Source organism: Planococcus citri, chromosome 3 (assembly GCF_950023065.1).
Source record: "Planococcus citri chromosome 3, ihPlaCitr1.1, whole genome shotgun sequence".
Lineage (NCBI taxonomy): Eukaryota > Metazoa > Arthropoda > Insecta > Hemiptera > Pseudococcidae > Planococcus > Planococcus citri.
The window spans coordinates 12,451,702-12,467,452 of NC_088679.1; the positions used below are offsets into that span (position 1 = coordinate 12,451,702).

Sequence of the window (15,751 nt, forward strand, 5' to 3'; positions counted from 1 at the left end):
TTATTCGTATTTTTGGGTGACTGAGCATTTTTAAAGCTCATATTATTTTTCGTAATTTTGATCAACTGGAGACTGATATCTTAATATCTTACTGCATACCTAAGTACCTACCTAGATATCTTATGGCTCGACGCAGGTGGATTAGCTACTGGCACGTTCTGATAGCGAATTGAAGCGGCTAAAATTCCTAAAAGTCCTAGAAAAGTTGAATAAATATCTATAATTGATCAGAAATTTATATTTGTACTCATATATTAGCTAAAAAAAAAAAATTGGCAAATGAAACGTTTTTTGCAACTTTTTTCAATTTTCTCACATGAAAAATTATTTGATTGACTTTTGGAACTACATAGGTATAAATTTTCAAAAACTTTTATCCTTTCTTCGTTTGAGCTCAATTATCGATCGTACTTGAACAAAGAATAATTCAAACAAAATCTTGAAAATTACAAAAATATTGCTTTACCTACTTACCTACTTCTAGAATTAGGAAATTTTCTTTATTGAAATCCATATTATGCTTTTGATAGTGTCACTTGTTCGGGCTTGTTTACTTTCTTTTGTAAGGATTATAGATTCTGGAAATTCATTATTCAAACGCAGCAAATATCCAGGTACCTATTAAAAATCAATAAAATAAATTTCACTCATTATGAAAATGGTGTTTTTTCTATCTACCTACCTCTTGAATTACATTGATTAAGGGGTTTTCAAAAGACAAGTTTTTTTTTTTTTTTTTTTTTTTGATTACCGACTTACTTATCTATTGAAATTGAATCATTTTTTTCTGTAAATAGTTATAGTCTCACAGTTTTATGCTGAAAACTTCACTTCCTTTTTATTTTCTTTCAATGGTTTGAAGAAAATTATTGCTCCCGCTGAGGTGACATTCTTCACATCTCTTGGTCAACTAATTTCTGAAAGTCCACTCTCTTTCTGATAAATCATCCAGCATTTCTGATAAACAATAATTATGTACTTGCATATGTTTCAAATTACCTAGTATTTGAATAAACTTACTTACTATGAAAACTATGTTTTATAATTGTTAAGCTTCAAATCGGGCTGTCTCACTTAGTTCATTCATTCTTTTCACTCAAAACCTTGGGCACCAGGCCTGTAGACAGAATGACATGGGTAACAAGGCTAGTGGAATTTCACACAAGGCGGACCTTTTTGTGATGTTCTTTTACCTTTTTTTTTTTACCCAGAGGTTCCCCAATCCCAACATCTTGTGGGTGGGACAAGTGTATTAATAAGATTAAGTATTACATTTTTACACTTAGGTTTATAAATCTAATATAATATAAACATCTTACTGATCTTACATTACTAAACCTATTACCAATTTACCAAACCTAACAAAACATTAGGACATCTTTAAAGTTAAACCAACACTTAACTTAACATTAAGTAACCTTAAGCTAACACATGGAAACCCCTCCCACAAGCTGAACATACATAAAAATATTGTTTCAACTTCCCCCTCCCCAATTAACCATAAAAAAGAGACCTGAAGCAGCTGAAAGCAAACAAGCTAAAAGCCGTAAAAAGTTGATATTTTTAAGATTTTTGGAAGCTAAAAATAAAGAAAGAAAACCAACCTTAGAACAAATTTGAAAGCCAAAGCCAGTCGAAAGCTTTATTTTTTCAGTTTTCTTGAAGTCCTAGCGGCTTTTTACTATATTTTAATGTAGTATTTATAGAATTTTGTTCAGTTTTCAGTTTTGGTGTTTAAAATTTTGAATTTGGCCGCAATATTTTGCAATATGTATCAAGTACCTATTAGGTATTTACAAGTAATTTATAAAATATTAAAAATTATTCAACTTTTAATAAGTACCTATATCAAATTGTTAAAAATCAATTGAAAAAAATCTACTTAACAATTCAAAATTCAAAATCAGAGACTGGAAGCAGCTGAAAGCGAAAAACTAAAAGCCGTAAAAAGTCGATATTTTCTACATTTTTGGAAGCTAAAAGAAAGCTAATCTTTATAAATTTGAAAGTCAAAGCCAGCCAAAAGCTTTATAATTTTTATCAGAAGTTGAAAGCGAAAAGCTAGGTAAGCTTTATTTTTCAGCTTCCGGCCTCTGCTTAAAAACCGTGTAAAAGAGAGATAAAAATGCTTACTTGAAAAATGTGTGCCTATTACAGTGTAGCTGTTGGTAATACAAAAAAGTCAAAAATTACACATCTAACCAACTAAATTGATATAATATTGCAATCTACATGAGGGATTATGAAGTATGTACTTACACGTATCAAATCCTAAATTCTCAATTGGGTATACTTGTCTCACTCAGATTATAGTTTTTCTGGTAAGGAAGTAAAGTTGATAAGTTCCTTCAAATCTTCCACTTAAAAGATAAAATTGTACCTACACCTTATTAATTAAGTACGTCGAACAACGAATGGCCATTTAGGTATGAATTACTCACGCATTTTGTTAAAAGATGAATAATTTCAAAAAAGATGAACATAAAATGTGAAAATATTCTTAGAATCTTAGGCAATCAGTGTAGGTAGTTAATCACTACAAGTTTTAAACAAACTGAACAAAGTTTCTTTTACTCCTACCCTACCTACTAAGTAGTTTTAATTTGTGCTAGAACAATTCACTCGTGTCAAAAGAAGAATTCCACTATTAAAGGTGTTATAAATGTAAATGAGGGGAAATCATAATCATAATTCATAACTTATCTGAAATCTAGGTACAGCGATTTAAATCTTGAATAGGTATTGAAAAAAGTGTCCATAAATTTTGAAAATTCCTCTTACCTTCTTTCAAAAAAAGGACAAAAAATAATGGCTTACTTACCTAAACAATACTCAGTTCATATCATAGATTTTGATATTTTTTCGCTTGCGCTAGCATCATATTATTAGAAATTTTCCTCACTTCACAAATATGAAAATTTTATGTTCTACAATTCTATTTCTCTTCCTTTCTTTTGCAGGCTGTTTGGTTTTACTCCAAGATTGATTTTCTTATGATTCGATGAATTCGAGAAATAGATTCCAGCTGAGCTGTGCAATTTTTGCTCAATTTGTGTCGGAAACAGAACCCCAAAGAAAAAAATTAATCGCAAACTACAATTACCTACATTAGTAATATCATGCTCTATTTTATGTGGTTTTGTTTTACTCTACTTTTACCCACTTCACTTTTTTTCGCCGAACTCTTATTGGGATTCTCCCTCAATTCCAGTGGCGTAGCCAAGGGGGCGAAGGGGACCATGCCCCCCCCCTTGCGAGCGAAAATGGACGTTTTTTTGTTGTTCAGACCCATTTTTTCTAAGAATTTTCGCTCTCGCTTCGCTCGAGCAGTAATTTTGCCTTCGCTTTCATGAAATTACCACACATTACGATAGATTTCCAGAAAATTACCCCTCATTTCGAATTTTCATGCCTAAAAATCTGGTTTTGCCCCCTCCTTGAGAAAATCCTGGCTACGCCATTGCTCAATTCCATGTATTGTGATGAAAAAATTAGAATTTTTTTAAAATTTCATCATTACAAAAAAACTGGCTTCTGAAAGGAGAAAAAAACCAACAGTTCTCCAGACAACTTGCTTACATTTGTATTTTTCCCCCGTAAATTTGAATGTAGGAAGCTTAACATTTTTGAATTAGATAGATCCTTTGTAGGGAAAACTTACGGTCACTTTTTAGCCTGTTTTTATTGCGTAGAATGAGTAATGTCAGCAGTATTCTCAAACCAAAAAAAAAAAACATTTAATTATACCTTACCTTATACCCACTTGATGAAAAAATATACGTGGGGTTCATTCCAAATATATATCTTCTTTTTCCACCGTATTATAAGTATACCATCGGGAGCCAATCGAGAATTCAAGCTTAGGTACTTTTTAGCTTAAGACCTGTAATTTTTTACGCATACTGGGGTCTTGATCTTGAACCAGGCAGTGAAGATGAAGAATCGTACTAGGTAGTTTTACTGGTCAAAAATATTTACAGGTAGTTACTGAAAATTGATCATCATAATATGGATTATGTTCTTTATAATTTTATTTCATGTTCATTTTTGAAGGACCCGCCCCCTAGCCCCAGGGCCCAGGTTATTTTAAAATTGATTGAATTGTGATGAAAGAGGTAAGAGTTTTCTTAATTTTATAATAATCACAAAAAATTGATTTTCTGGAAAAAGGAGTAGATATTGTCTGAAAACAATTACTGTAGACCTGTAAAACGTTCCATATTTTAAAACTGTCATTATTTCTCTTATGAGGGACCCATTTGAAGTTTTCGTCTCCAATTTTAACTGGGTTTCGATTTTTAGAAAGAGCATAGTCTCACACCTCCATCACCCAAATTTCTAATGGCCAAATTGATTTTTTCGATTTTTTGCGAATTTTTGATATATGAAAATTGATCCTGAAACTAATGTCAACCCTCCTCAATCCTCCCCCACCAAATTTCACTATTTCTGGTAATTCTTAAGGCTCCAGCGTGATTTTTGATTTCTTCAGAATTTTAAAATTTTTCCAGAAGGCGTGAAAATCAATTCAGGAAGTTAACAATTGGTGTTTGGCTTATTCTAGACCAGTTTAAAGAAATCAAGTAGGATGTAGGTAAAATACAAAAATAAGTCAAAAATTACACATCTAAACAACTAAATTAATATAATTGTAATCTACATGAGGGATTATGAAATATGTACTTACACGTATCAAATCCTATAAATCCTCATTTGTGATCTCCATAGTTTTGTGCTTCTGGTAAGGAAGTAAAGTTGAAAAGTTCCTTCAAATCTTCCACTTTGAAAGATAAAATTGTACAGCTTATTAATTACCTACGTCGAACAACGAATAACCATTTAGGTATGAATCGCTCACGCATTCTGTTGAAGATCAATAATTTCGAAAAAGATGAACATAAAATGTGAAAATATTCTTAGAATGTTAGGCAATTAGTGTAATAGGTAATCACAACTAGTTTTGAAACAAACTGAACAAAGTTTCTTTTACTCCTACCCTGCCTACTTACAAGGGAGGTGCCCCAGGTGACATGCACCGATTTAAATGGTTCTTGCGCCATTGGATAGAGGACATCGAACATAGTCTACCACAAAATTTTCAGCTGCTGAAGTAGATATTTCGATTTTTCAGAGCAATTTTTCGATTTTCACATAGCAATTTTGAAAAATTGGCGAAGAATAGTCGGCGGAGGTCGCATACCGAAACCTTCAATATTATTTAGGCATTTCAATACATATGGTGAGACTAGCCCACGGTGAAATTTTCAGCTGCTGAAGTTGATATTTGAGCCCTCCAGAGCAATTTTTTGATTTTCACATTGCAATTTTGAAAAATTGGCCAAAAATGGTCGGCGGAGGTCGCATACCGAAACCTTCCATATTATTTGGGCATTTCAATACATATGATGAGACTAGCCCACGGTGAAATTTTCAGCTGCTGAAGTTAATATTTGAGCCCTCCAGCTCGATTTTTTGATTTTCACATTGCAATTTGGAAGAATTGGCCAAAAATAGTCGGCGGAGGTCGCATGCCGAAACCTCCAATATTATTTGGGCATTTCAATACTTATGATAAGACTAGCCCACGGTGAAATTTTCAGCTGCTGAAGTTGATATTTGACCCTTCCAGGGCGATTTTGAAAAATTGGCCAAAAATGGTCGGCGGAGGTCGCATACCGAAACCTTCCATATTATTTGGGCATTTCAATACATATGATGAGACTAGCCCACGGAGAAATTTTTAGCTGCTGAAGTTGGTATTTGAGCCCTCCAGGGCAATTTTTTGATTTTCACATTGCAATTTTGAAAAATTGGCCAAAAACAGTCGGCGGAGGTCGCATACCGAAACCTTCCATATTATTTGAGCATTTCAATACATATGATAAGAGTAGCCCACGGTGAAATTTTCAGCTGCCGAAGTTGATATTTGACCCTTCCACGACGATTTTTCTATTTTCAATATTGCTATGTGAAAATCGAAAAATTGCTCTGAAAAATCGAAATATCAACTTCAGCAGCTGAAAATTCTGTGGTAGACTATGTTCGATGTCCTCTATCCAATGGCGCAAGAATCATGTAAATCGGTGCATGTCACCTGGGGCACCTCCCTTGTTAGTTGTATGTAATTTGTGCTAGGACAATTCACTCGTGTCTAAGAAGAATTCCACCATTGAAGGTGTTATAAATGTACTTAAATATCTACAGCGATTTAAATCTTGAATGTTGAAAATGAATTTCCTTAAATATAGCAAATTCTTTTTCCCTTCTTTCAAAAAAAGGACAAAAAATAATGGCTTACTTTCTACAGATGAACAATATTCAGTTCATATCATATATCATCATATTGGAAATTTTTCTCTCTTAACAAATATGAAAACTTTATACTCTTACAATTTTATTTCTCTTCCTCTCTTTTGCAGGCTGCTTGGGTTTATCCCAAGATTGATTTTTTTTATGATTCGATAAATTCAGGAGATAGATTCCGACTGAGCTTTGTAGTTTTTGGTGTCGGAATAACAGAACCTTAGAGAATAAAATAAATCGCCAACTATGAAATGAGTAATAGGTATCATGCTCCATTTTATGTGGTTTTGTTGTACATTACTTTTACTCACTTCACTTTTTTTCATCGAACTCCTATTGGGATTTTCCCTCTATTTCATGTATTGGGATGAAAAAATTAGAATTTAAAAAAAATTTCATCATTATCTACAAGAAAACCTGGGTTTTGAAAGAAAAAAACCAACAGTTCCTCAGAAAATTACAAAATATAATGCAACTTACATATTTGTATTTTCTCCCCATAAATTTGAATACAGGGAGCTAAAAACTTACTTAGTATGAATTAGGTAGGTACCTAGATCCTTTGTAGGGAAAACTTATGATCATTTTTTAGGCTGTTTTTACCGCGCAAACGTTAGAATGATTAATGTCATGTCAATTGTTATCAGCAGTATTCTCAAATCTCAAACCAAAAAAAATCATACAATTATACCTTACCTTATTTAGCTTAAGACGCGCGTCATTTTTTAAGCATTCCCGGATTCTTGAATCAGGCAGCGAAGATGGAGAAATTGCACTAGATAGTTTTAACTACCTAGTCAAAAATATTCACTTATAGGCAGACCTACTCACCTTATTATAAAATGACTTTCATCTTTTTATTGAAAATCTTTCATTTTTTGTTACCTATTGAAATATTTTAAAAGGAAAACTTGATAGGAAACATTTAGACATATTTCACTTTTCATTTCATAAACAGGAAATTTTATACGCTGCGAAGAGTTTTCTAAATTTTAAAATCACAAAAAATTGATTTTCTGGAAAAATAGAGTCGCAGATATTGTCCGAAAACGCGGAGAGAAAACCATATTGTAGATCTGTAAAATGTTCCCTCCCTTATTTAGCTAAAACTGTCATTATCTCATTAATAGGTATGTATTTCTCTTACTAGTGAACCATTTGATAGTCTCACACCTCCATAACCAAAATTTCTGCTGCAGACCAAATTGATTTTTGGTTTTTTGGTGAATTTTTGAATTTTCCGGTGATTTAGATACCTATGAACGCTTTTTATTTGCTAAATGTATACATATAAATGTTTGGTAAAAATGATGAAATTGATCCTAAAACTAATATCAACCCCCCCCCTCCCTCCTCCATCGAATTTCACTATTTCCTGTCATTCTTAAGCCTCCAGCGTGATTTTTGATTTGTCCAGAATTTTAAAATTTTTCCAGAAGGCGTGAAAATCAATTCAGGCAGCTAACAAATCGACTTTTGGCTTATTCTGGACCAGTTTAAAGAAATTATACACATTTGAGCTCATCTCATAAGTGAACACTTTGAAGGTATTTTTCGATTAAAAATACACAGGCTAAAGAAACGCTCTCGATGTAGATAAATGATCGTCTTTGAATACGTCGAGAATACTCCTCAACTCGATTTTTAGCTGTCTAAACTAATTTCCTCGCATTCTGGAAAATTTTGAAAATTCTTGAGAAATCGAAAAATGGCGATGGAGGTTTCAGAATGACTCGAAGTGATGAAATTTGGGTTGTGGAGGGGGGTTGGTTTTAGAAACGATACAATTATTAGTGCAAATTTCAACAAATTTCGTAGGTACCACAAAAAAAATTGAGAATAAGCTACAGCTTAATTTTTAGCTGCCTAAATAATTTCCACACCTCTTGGAGAAAATTTCAAAATCTGGTAACATTAAAAACCGCGCTAGAGGCTCCAGAGTGACTCGAAATGGTGAAATTCGGATTCGTAGGAATGGTTTTAGGCAAAATACACTTATTTCTGCAAATTTCAAAAATTTCCCTACGAACAAAAAATTCTCGTTTTTTTGCTATTTCTCCTGGAAAAATCGACAATCGCGTTGGAGGCTCCTGAATGACCGGAAATGGTGAAATTTGGTTCTATGGAGTTGATATGGTCATAATTCAGGACTAATTGCAATCTTTTTACTGCATAAACAATTTTTTTTTGTCAATTTAGGTATTTTAGAGTACCTACTCCTCAAATAATTTTCATCTTTTTTTCAATTTGAAGACCATTTCACAGCAGTAAAGTGTTGAAGGGATTGACAAAATGAATTTAATATCCAATGAGGACTCTGGTAGAGTCTCTATTTTATGTACTTCATACCCCTCCGGTATCTGATAATTTTTTGAACGGGGAAAACTTATAAAAAGAAAATTGAAATGAAGCCTTACTCGATACTAGGGATCGTAAAAAAATATTTTTTTAATATATTCCAGGATTTTACAGTGTTGATAATTCTTCCTATGGTAGTTACCTAACGTATAATTTCAGCGAATAATAGGTGCAATTACCTATCTGTACCATTCTATATTTCATGAAAACCCACAAGCAAATTTATTTCCGTAACAAATTGTACGAAGATTCTAGGAAAAATAAACCTATAGGAGCATACTCGATCTCGACCACCTCAAAAATAATACAAACTCGTATAGGTATCTTCATTGTCTGAATACCTACTTTCGTAAACTGACAAAAGTGCTTCCGAATTTACTTACCACATTGAAAATTATTAAATTGACCTGTATCTTATACAAAACCTACTTTTCATCAATTTTATGGGTGGTCATCGCGAATAATAACAGGGTTTTAATAATTCGTGGCTCGTGTCTGTGCCTCTGTGGGTACATCTTGTGATTTTTTTTACCTCGCAGGTATATTTATTGGCTGCTTATTGGACATATGTCTCGAAACTATGAGTCTTTGTTGATTTTTGTAGCTATAAGAAATGGCAAGTTTCCGGTCCATTTGGTCTGCATAAGATTTTTTTGCGGTTTCATGCCTTCATCCATATGCCTAGCTATGATGATTTCTTTCTTAATGGATTATTTGCACAATACAACGTTTATTTGCTGACTTTCCTATTCTATAAGTATAAAACTTAGACATGCCAAGTGCCAAGTACCAATTTGCGGTTTAACGTTAATATTTTTACGCATTCTTCGAACCCGATTAAAAAATCGAGTTTGTCCGTTTGCAAAACTCATCCAAGACTCCAAACACGTGGTTATACTTTTCGATGTCTCTCGGTCAACTACAATATCCGGCTATAGATACTCGTACTCGTACTACGACATTAATTATACATACTAGAAGGTACCAGCAACTAGCAAGATAGTAAATTCAGTACATGAACGTGTGAACGCGACGACTTTTATTGAAATCTCGCGTCCGCGACCGTTCATCGTGGTCTTGTCTCATTCATTCGCGATATATGGGAAAATATTCCTATCCGTAGACTTTTTACAGTTTTTTCAAACGGCGAAAGTGGTCCAGAATAGAAAACCTACCCCTCGGTGTGGGATGAATTATCGAGCTAAATGAAAATAAAAACAAGTTTGACTGATACATATTAGCAACAGGAAGAAGGAAGGTGAGAAGAAAAAAAATATTACTGTTTTAACATTCATATACATACACTAGTCGTCATACACCTACTCGTTATTTTTAATAAAAAGGGTTAAACGCGACGACCGAGGTTTGATCGTATGCAAAAAAAATACGAGTTTGATTCGTTTCGCAACCTGATGATTTTTTTCACCTTTTTTTTTTGTTGAGCGGTGCATTTTTAATTTCATCGAGGGTTTTTTTTCTCTTCGTCGTGTGTGTGTGTGTGTTTTAGGTGAATGTAAAGTAGGTAGAGGTACCTTTGTAGCACACCTGTAGAGTGTGGATAGTTGTGGTTGTCGAGTTGCGTCGACTGTCGAGAGGTGATTTTTTTTTAAAGCAGGTTTTGTTTTATTAATTGCCCTGGAGAAAGGGGTAATTTAGGTTTGAAGGTGTGAAATGATTTTTAGATTTGTTTATTTGTAGTTGTACTTTCAGTTTGGATTTTATGCGTCTTACTTGAGATGGCGAGTGCGTTTACTTTTGTGGTTTTTTGGTTTAGCGAGTGCGTGAATGCCGTTTCTAGTTTTGCGTTTGGGAATTTGGAATCATCAAAACCAGAAACGTGAAAAAAATCTACTTGTAGATACGTAAGAATGCAAGTTCTAACATTAGCTTTCTTCTCCATGGTCGAGTACTTTGGAAAATGTTAGTTAGGTACTTTAAAAATTTCTTATATGACTTTCTTTCTAATAAATAGAATATAAAAATTGAAGAAAAAAACGTTGCCTAAAATCGGAGGTATCTATTCCAACTGGCAGGTGTTTTGGACTGGAGATTGGACTGAGCTAAATTGAAAGAACATACCAAAATACATCACCAGCCAAAATTTTAGATTCTAAAGTGGATTTTTCGTTTTTTGGAGAATTTTTGAAAATCAAGGGACCATAGATATGGAGAAACAGAATTTTACAAAATGAATCTGAAAAGCTGAAATTTAATATTGCGCTATATTTTCGATCCCCTGAATCAATAATTGGAAATGGTTCTGAGCCAGTTTGAGCAATTCTGGAGCCTCCAGCAGATTTTAGGAGAGTTGTAATTTCCATAGAATTTCACCCAAGGAAGTCAAAAAGTTGAAATTCAGGTACCTTGAACCCTAATTTCACCATGCTGAGTTGACTGGAGATGGTTTTAAGCAGTTCTGTACCCTCTGTATAATCTTTTTGGACGTTCTAGAGTTTGAAAAAAAAAAACTAAAATCCGTTCAATCAAAGAAATAAATCTCTGTCAAATCAAATGCAGACTAACCCCTCGAAACTGGGCGTAAAAATTCTGACAATTACACACGCCCAGCATAAGAAAATATAAAAAAATTACTTACTTGGCTGATTGAGTGATTATAGATATCTACTGCTTGTCGATTATTAAATTTGTGTTCTTCTACTTCCGAAAAATATACTTATTTATTTTCTTCAGCGATTTCTTAAATTTAAAGTTTGAAAATGATGAAAAAAATTGAATTTTAGTTCATTTGTCCTAGGAGTAATAATTTCAACATGCCGATGTCAATCGGAGGAGATTTTAAACACATCTGGAGCCTCCAGAAAATGTTTGAATATTCCAGTTTCACAAAATCTGTATAGAAATGAACTTGTTCGAAAACATGATTGATCGAATAACAAAAAAGTCAAGCTTTCAAAGAAACCTCATTTCGGAAAATGAAAGTTTTGAAAAAGCTCCAGTTCTTTATTTTCAAACAAAACAACTGAATAAAAATTAGAAATTTTTTTCAAAAATAATTCAACAAACTGAGCAAAAAACGTTGATCCAATGCACTTTTTAAATTAGGTATGTATTTTTAAGAAACCAATAAGAAAAAAAATTGTAATAACGATAGTAAAAAAAACATTTGGCAGTTCCCAAGTTAAGCAAAAATAGAAACTTGGTAAAAGAAATGCATTTGATCAAAAAAAAAATCTAGGGGCAGCTAAGAGAGGATTTTTTATCAAGTCATCAAATCTTGTTGAAAATTGCATCGAGATATGAGACAAAATTTGGTGAAATTGGGAGCTTTGTAGTTTTACCATTAGTTGGATCACTACAAAGATCACAATTTCGCCAAATTTTGTGCCATATTTCGGCCCAATTTCCGGCAAGTTTTTTGTGACTTTTAAAAAATCCTCTTTTTGCAGCCTAGATTTTTTTTTCATTTTTTGGTCAAATGCATTACTTTTACCAAGTTTTATATTTTTGCTCAACTTGGGAACTGCCAAATGACTTGTATCACTATCGTTGTCACAATTTTTTTCTCATTGAGGCTCTTTTTTGAAAATTATGGAATTTCCAAAATACGACTGGAGGCTCCAGTATTGCTTGAAGCCACCTTCAAATGACTCAGTATGTTGAAATTAGTGTGTAAAGTGAATTTTAGCCCTACTACATCATTTAATGGAATTTTATTCAGAAATCTGCTGGAGGCTCCAGAACTGCTCAAAGTCATTTGAAACTGTTACTGATCAATTCAGTGGGTCAAAAATATTGAAAATACTCAATTTCAGCTTTCTAGGTTATTACACACATGTTTGGTGAAATTTTGATTTTTTTCATTTTTTGCCCATATTTGATTTTTCAAAATTCTTCATAAATCAGATATTGCTCTTTATTGATGCCTGAAATTTTGCCTGATGATGTATTTTTCCTGTTGATCTGGAGAAGGCGTATGGTCGAGTACAAAGGAAGAAGTTGTTCAAAATCCTGAGGAAAACCGAAGTGAATGAACAAATGGTACATTTAATTTGAAGAAATATACCTACACAGATAATGTAATAGGTAACTTAATAAGAGTGAGATCCGGAAACATGTCGGAAGCAAGGAAGATAGGAAGAGGAGTAAGACAGGGATACCCAATGTCGTGTAGCCTGTTCAACATCTACTTACTCTGACAACATGATTAAAGAATGGCTGAAAACCAAGCCAAAAGGGCTAGACATCGATGACACCCATGTCAATACCCTGCTGTTTGCTGATGATCAGGTGGTCTTTGCTGACAATGAAGGTGACTTGCAGAGAGAGTTGTACAATCTTCAGAAAGTAGCAGATAAATACGGAATGAGAATCTCGTCGTCAAAAACAAAGGTGATGGACGTTGAGGGGAAAGAGCCAATACGCAGTAAAATTGTTGTAAATGGATTGCCAGTGGAACAAGTCAGAAGCTTGAAATATCTCGGGTGAGAGCTATCTTATATGAAGAAGAGGTCGACGCACAACTTAAGATCATCAAATTCCCAAGAGTAAGCGGGGCAATAAACCGAGCCATCCCTCCAAGAAAAGTCAGAGCCGAAACTCAAATAAGAACCTACAATATGCTGGCAAGACAAATGCTGCTGTATGGAAGCAAAACATGGACAACGAGAAAGGATATAAAAAGTAGAGTAACTGCAGTGGAAATGAGATTCATGCGAGCTACAACAGGATGTATGAGACGCGATAGGAAAAGGAATGAAGACATCCTGAACGAATTAGGAGCAGAACCAATCCTCAGATGGGTGAAAGATTACAGAAAGAAATGACGAAGACACGTTGATAGAATGCCTGACGAATGGTTCCCTCGAAAAGTCAACGAGTACACTCAAACTGGCAGGAGGACCAGAGGAAGACCGAAGAAAAAACTTGATGACACATCAGCGAGGAATTCTTCTACAGTTTCCCAAGTGGGCTGAACAGCTAACAGCTCATCGGGTCAAAATTCAATGATGATGATGATGATGATGATGATGATGATGATGATGATGATGATGATGATGATTAAGAAACGAAAAATCAGCTTCAAGTTGATTCCTATGTAGGTATAGCAAACTTAGCAATCAATGCAACTATCAACCAATAATGTGGAAGCAAATGCAAAAACTATCTTGCAATCAGCGAATATCTGATTGGTTGTTTATTTTGAAATTTAAGCAAGAATGTATTGTCAATGATGTTTCTGACAAAGAATGTTCCATTCATTGATTCTGTAAAAATTGAAAAACTCTGGGTGCAAAATTTTGATGCATGTAATTTACTTTTTTATATGTACCTCCTACTCACACATCTATTTTACATCAAATCGCTCCACGTTTATTATTATTTTTTAAATAATATATTCTCTTCATTTCCCTCCTACCGAGATAAAAATATTCATTTGTTTTATCCCGTTCAACTCGATCCCTCTGCTACAAAATTCTATTTTTTTTTCACTCGTAAATGAAAAACTTCAAACCACACGTAGTCTCCTCTCTACTCGTACATCCACTTACGCGTATACGAACATTCACAATCGGATGAGATAGGCAATAAAATATTTGCCCAACTAGTACTTAACCATGTACACATCCCCCATTGTTGCATTCTTTTTACCATTTTTGATTTAGCAGCTCTAGTTTTTTTTCCACCATTAATGTTGTCCCTCGTTCGATTTTTCTGATAAAGGATAACGCGCCACGTCACAGAATGCGAAATAAAAAAACATTTCAATACGCTACGGTAATTTCGTTAAATTGCTAATTCAAAATAGTCCGGTATTTTTTACCCCAATTCCAATAGTTATACTGTACCCGTAGATGGAGCAGTCAGAGTGTAGGTATAGGGGTGGCAACGATTCGAATATGTGTCAGGAAGGGGGGAGGGTGGTGTAGGAGTTGCATTTATTTATAAAAACGGTGTGCATCGTGTATGGTTGGTTTTTTTGCACCAGTCATGCGATATTTAAATGAAGATGGGGTGAAGGAGGGATGAGGATGTGATGGGACAAGAATCGATATATTTTTGCATATAGGTAGTTGCATATATTCTGCAGTCGGTGTAAAAGGTAAATGAAATGAAAGCTTCACTGTGATGTGATGTGATGAGCTGAATGTACCTACTTGTTCTCCTCCCCCTGACTTTCGAGTTGTGTGATTAATTTTTCAACTTGAAAGTGGAGGGGCAGTGCTGAAGATTCATATTTTTGGTTGTTTGAGTAATTTTTTTGGAAATTTCTCCACGACGTTGTTCATTCCATTCTCAAGACACGTCATTTTTGAAATGGATTGTAATTTGTGGCCTTATGTACATATTACTTACTCATCATTAATTTTCATATTGATATATTTGCTGATGCAAATTTCAGCAAAAACTCTCTTGCAATCGGCGAATAACTAATTAGAAAATTTAGTTTCTGCATTCTGTCATTTTTTTATCTAGTATTTTCTTTGATTTTAGTTCAGTTCAGTAATCTTATTGATGATGTTAAAAGATAGGTATCGACCACTTTCCGCTTGACCCAGCCATTCCTCGAAGGTGAATATTTCGGTTTCAAAAAGGGGTGTCCGATTTAAGGTGGGTCGTTTTTCAATTTTATCAAAATTTAATGAAGTCTGTCAAAAAGTCATGGCTAAATCATCGTTTTTATGGGGTCTCAAGTTTGAGAAGGTGGGGTAAGTTTATTTCTGCTACCATAATATGCTGAGATTTTTGAAGATAGGTTGGCTAATACTTAATCTTAGCAAGACGTAAGAAACATTTATAATTTTCAGGTCCATGTTTAGCTTTCCCTTTCCTTCCCTTCCCTTCCTTTCCTTTCCTTTCCTTTCCTCTCCCTTCACCGTGGCCTCCTTGGCAAAAGCTCTGAGTTTGAAAAATTTTGAAATTTTTCACAAGTTTGATTTTTTTTATGATTTTTTTCCTATAGGGTAGTTTAGGGGGTCTCTTGTTGTCTATAATATTTGCATGCCTATTGTCGCTTTTATTGTTATTAAAAAGGTTTAAAAATTATTTTTTTCCAACTTCGGAAGTTCTCAGAATAAATGATAGTTTTTTCCTTAAAAATATTACTATGTAGAAATTTGGTAAGTAAGTC

The 15,751-nt window shown here is 33.9% G+C and overlaps 2 protein-coding genes across 5 annotated transcripts in view; both read left to right on the forward strand.

The window, feature by feature from the left end:
* LOC135838371 (putative uncharacterized protein DDB_G0289263) overlaps nucleotides 1-15,751 on the forward strand; it is a 360,678-nt gene that overhangs the window by 149,883 nt on the left and 195,044 nt on the right. The window lies entirely within an intron of this gene.
* LOC135839116 (uncharacterized) lies at nucleotides 12,823-13,445 on the forward strand. Its single transcript, XM_065354994.1, has 2 exons — nucleotides 12,823-13,103; nucleotides 13,166-13,445. Exons 1-2 carry the CDS (start codon nucleotides 12,823-12,825, stop codon nucleotides 13,443-13,445), a joined length of 561 nt encoding a protein of 186 aa, XP_065211066.1.

What these genes read in the sequence shown, in the direction of transcription:
- LOC135839116 (XM_065354994.1), top strand. Translation starts at nt 12,823, where the DNA reads ATGATTAAAGAATGGCTGAAAACCAAGCCAAAAGGGCTAGACATCGAT. An exon ending in AGAAGCTTGAAATATCTCGG is followed by an intron (nt 13,104 to 13,165) that starts GTGAGAGCTATC and finishes CAAATTCCCAAG; the next exon opens with AGTAAGCGGGGCAATAAACC.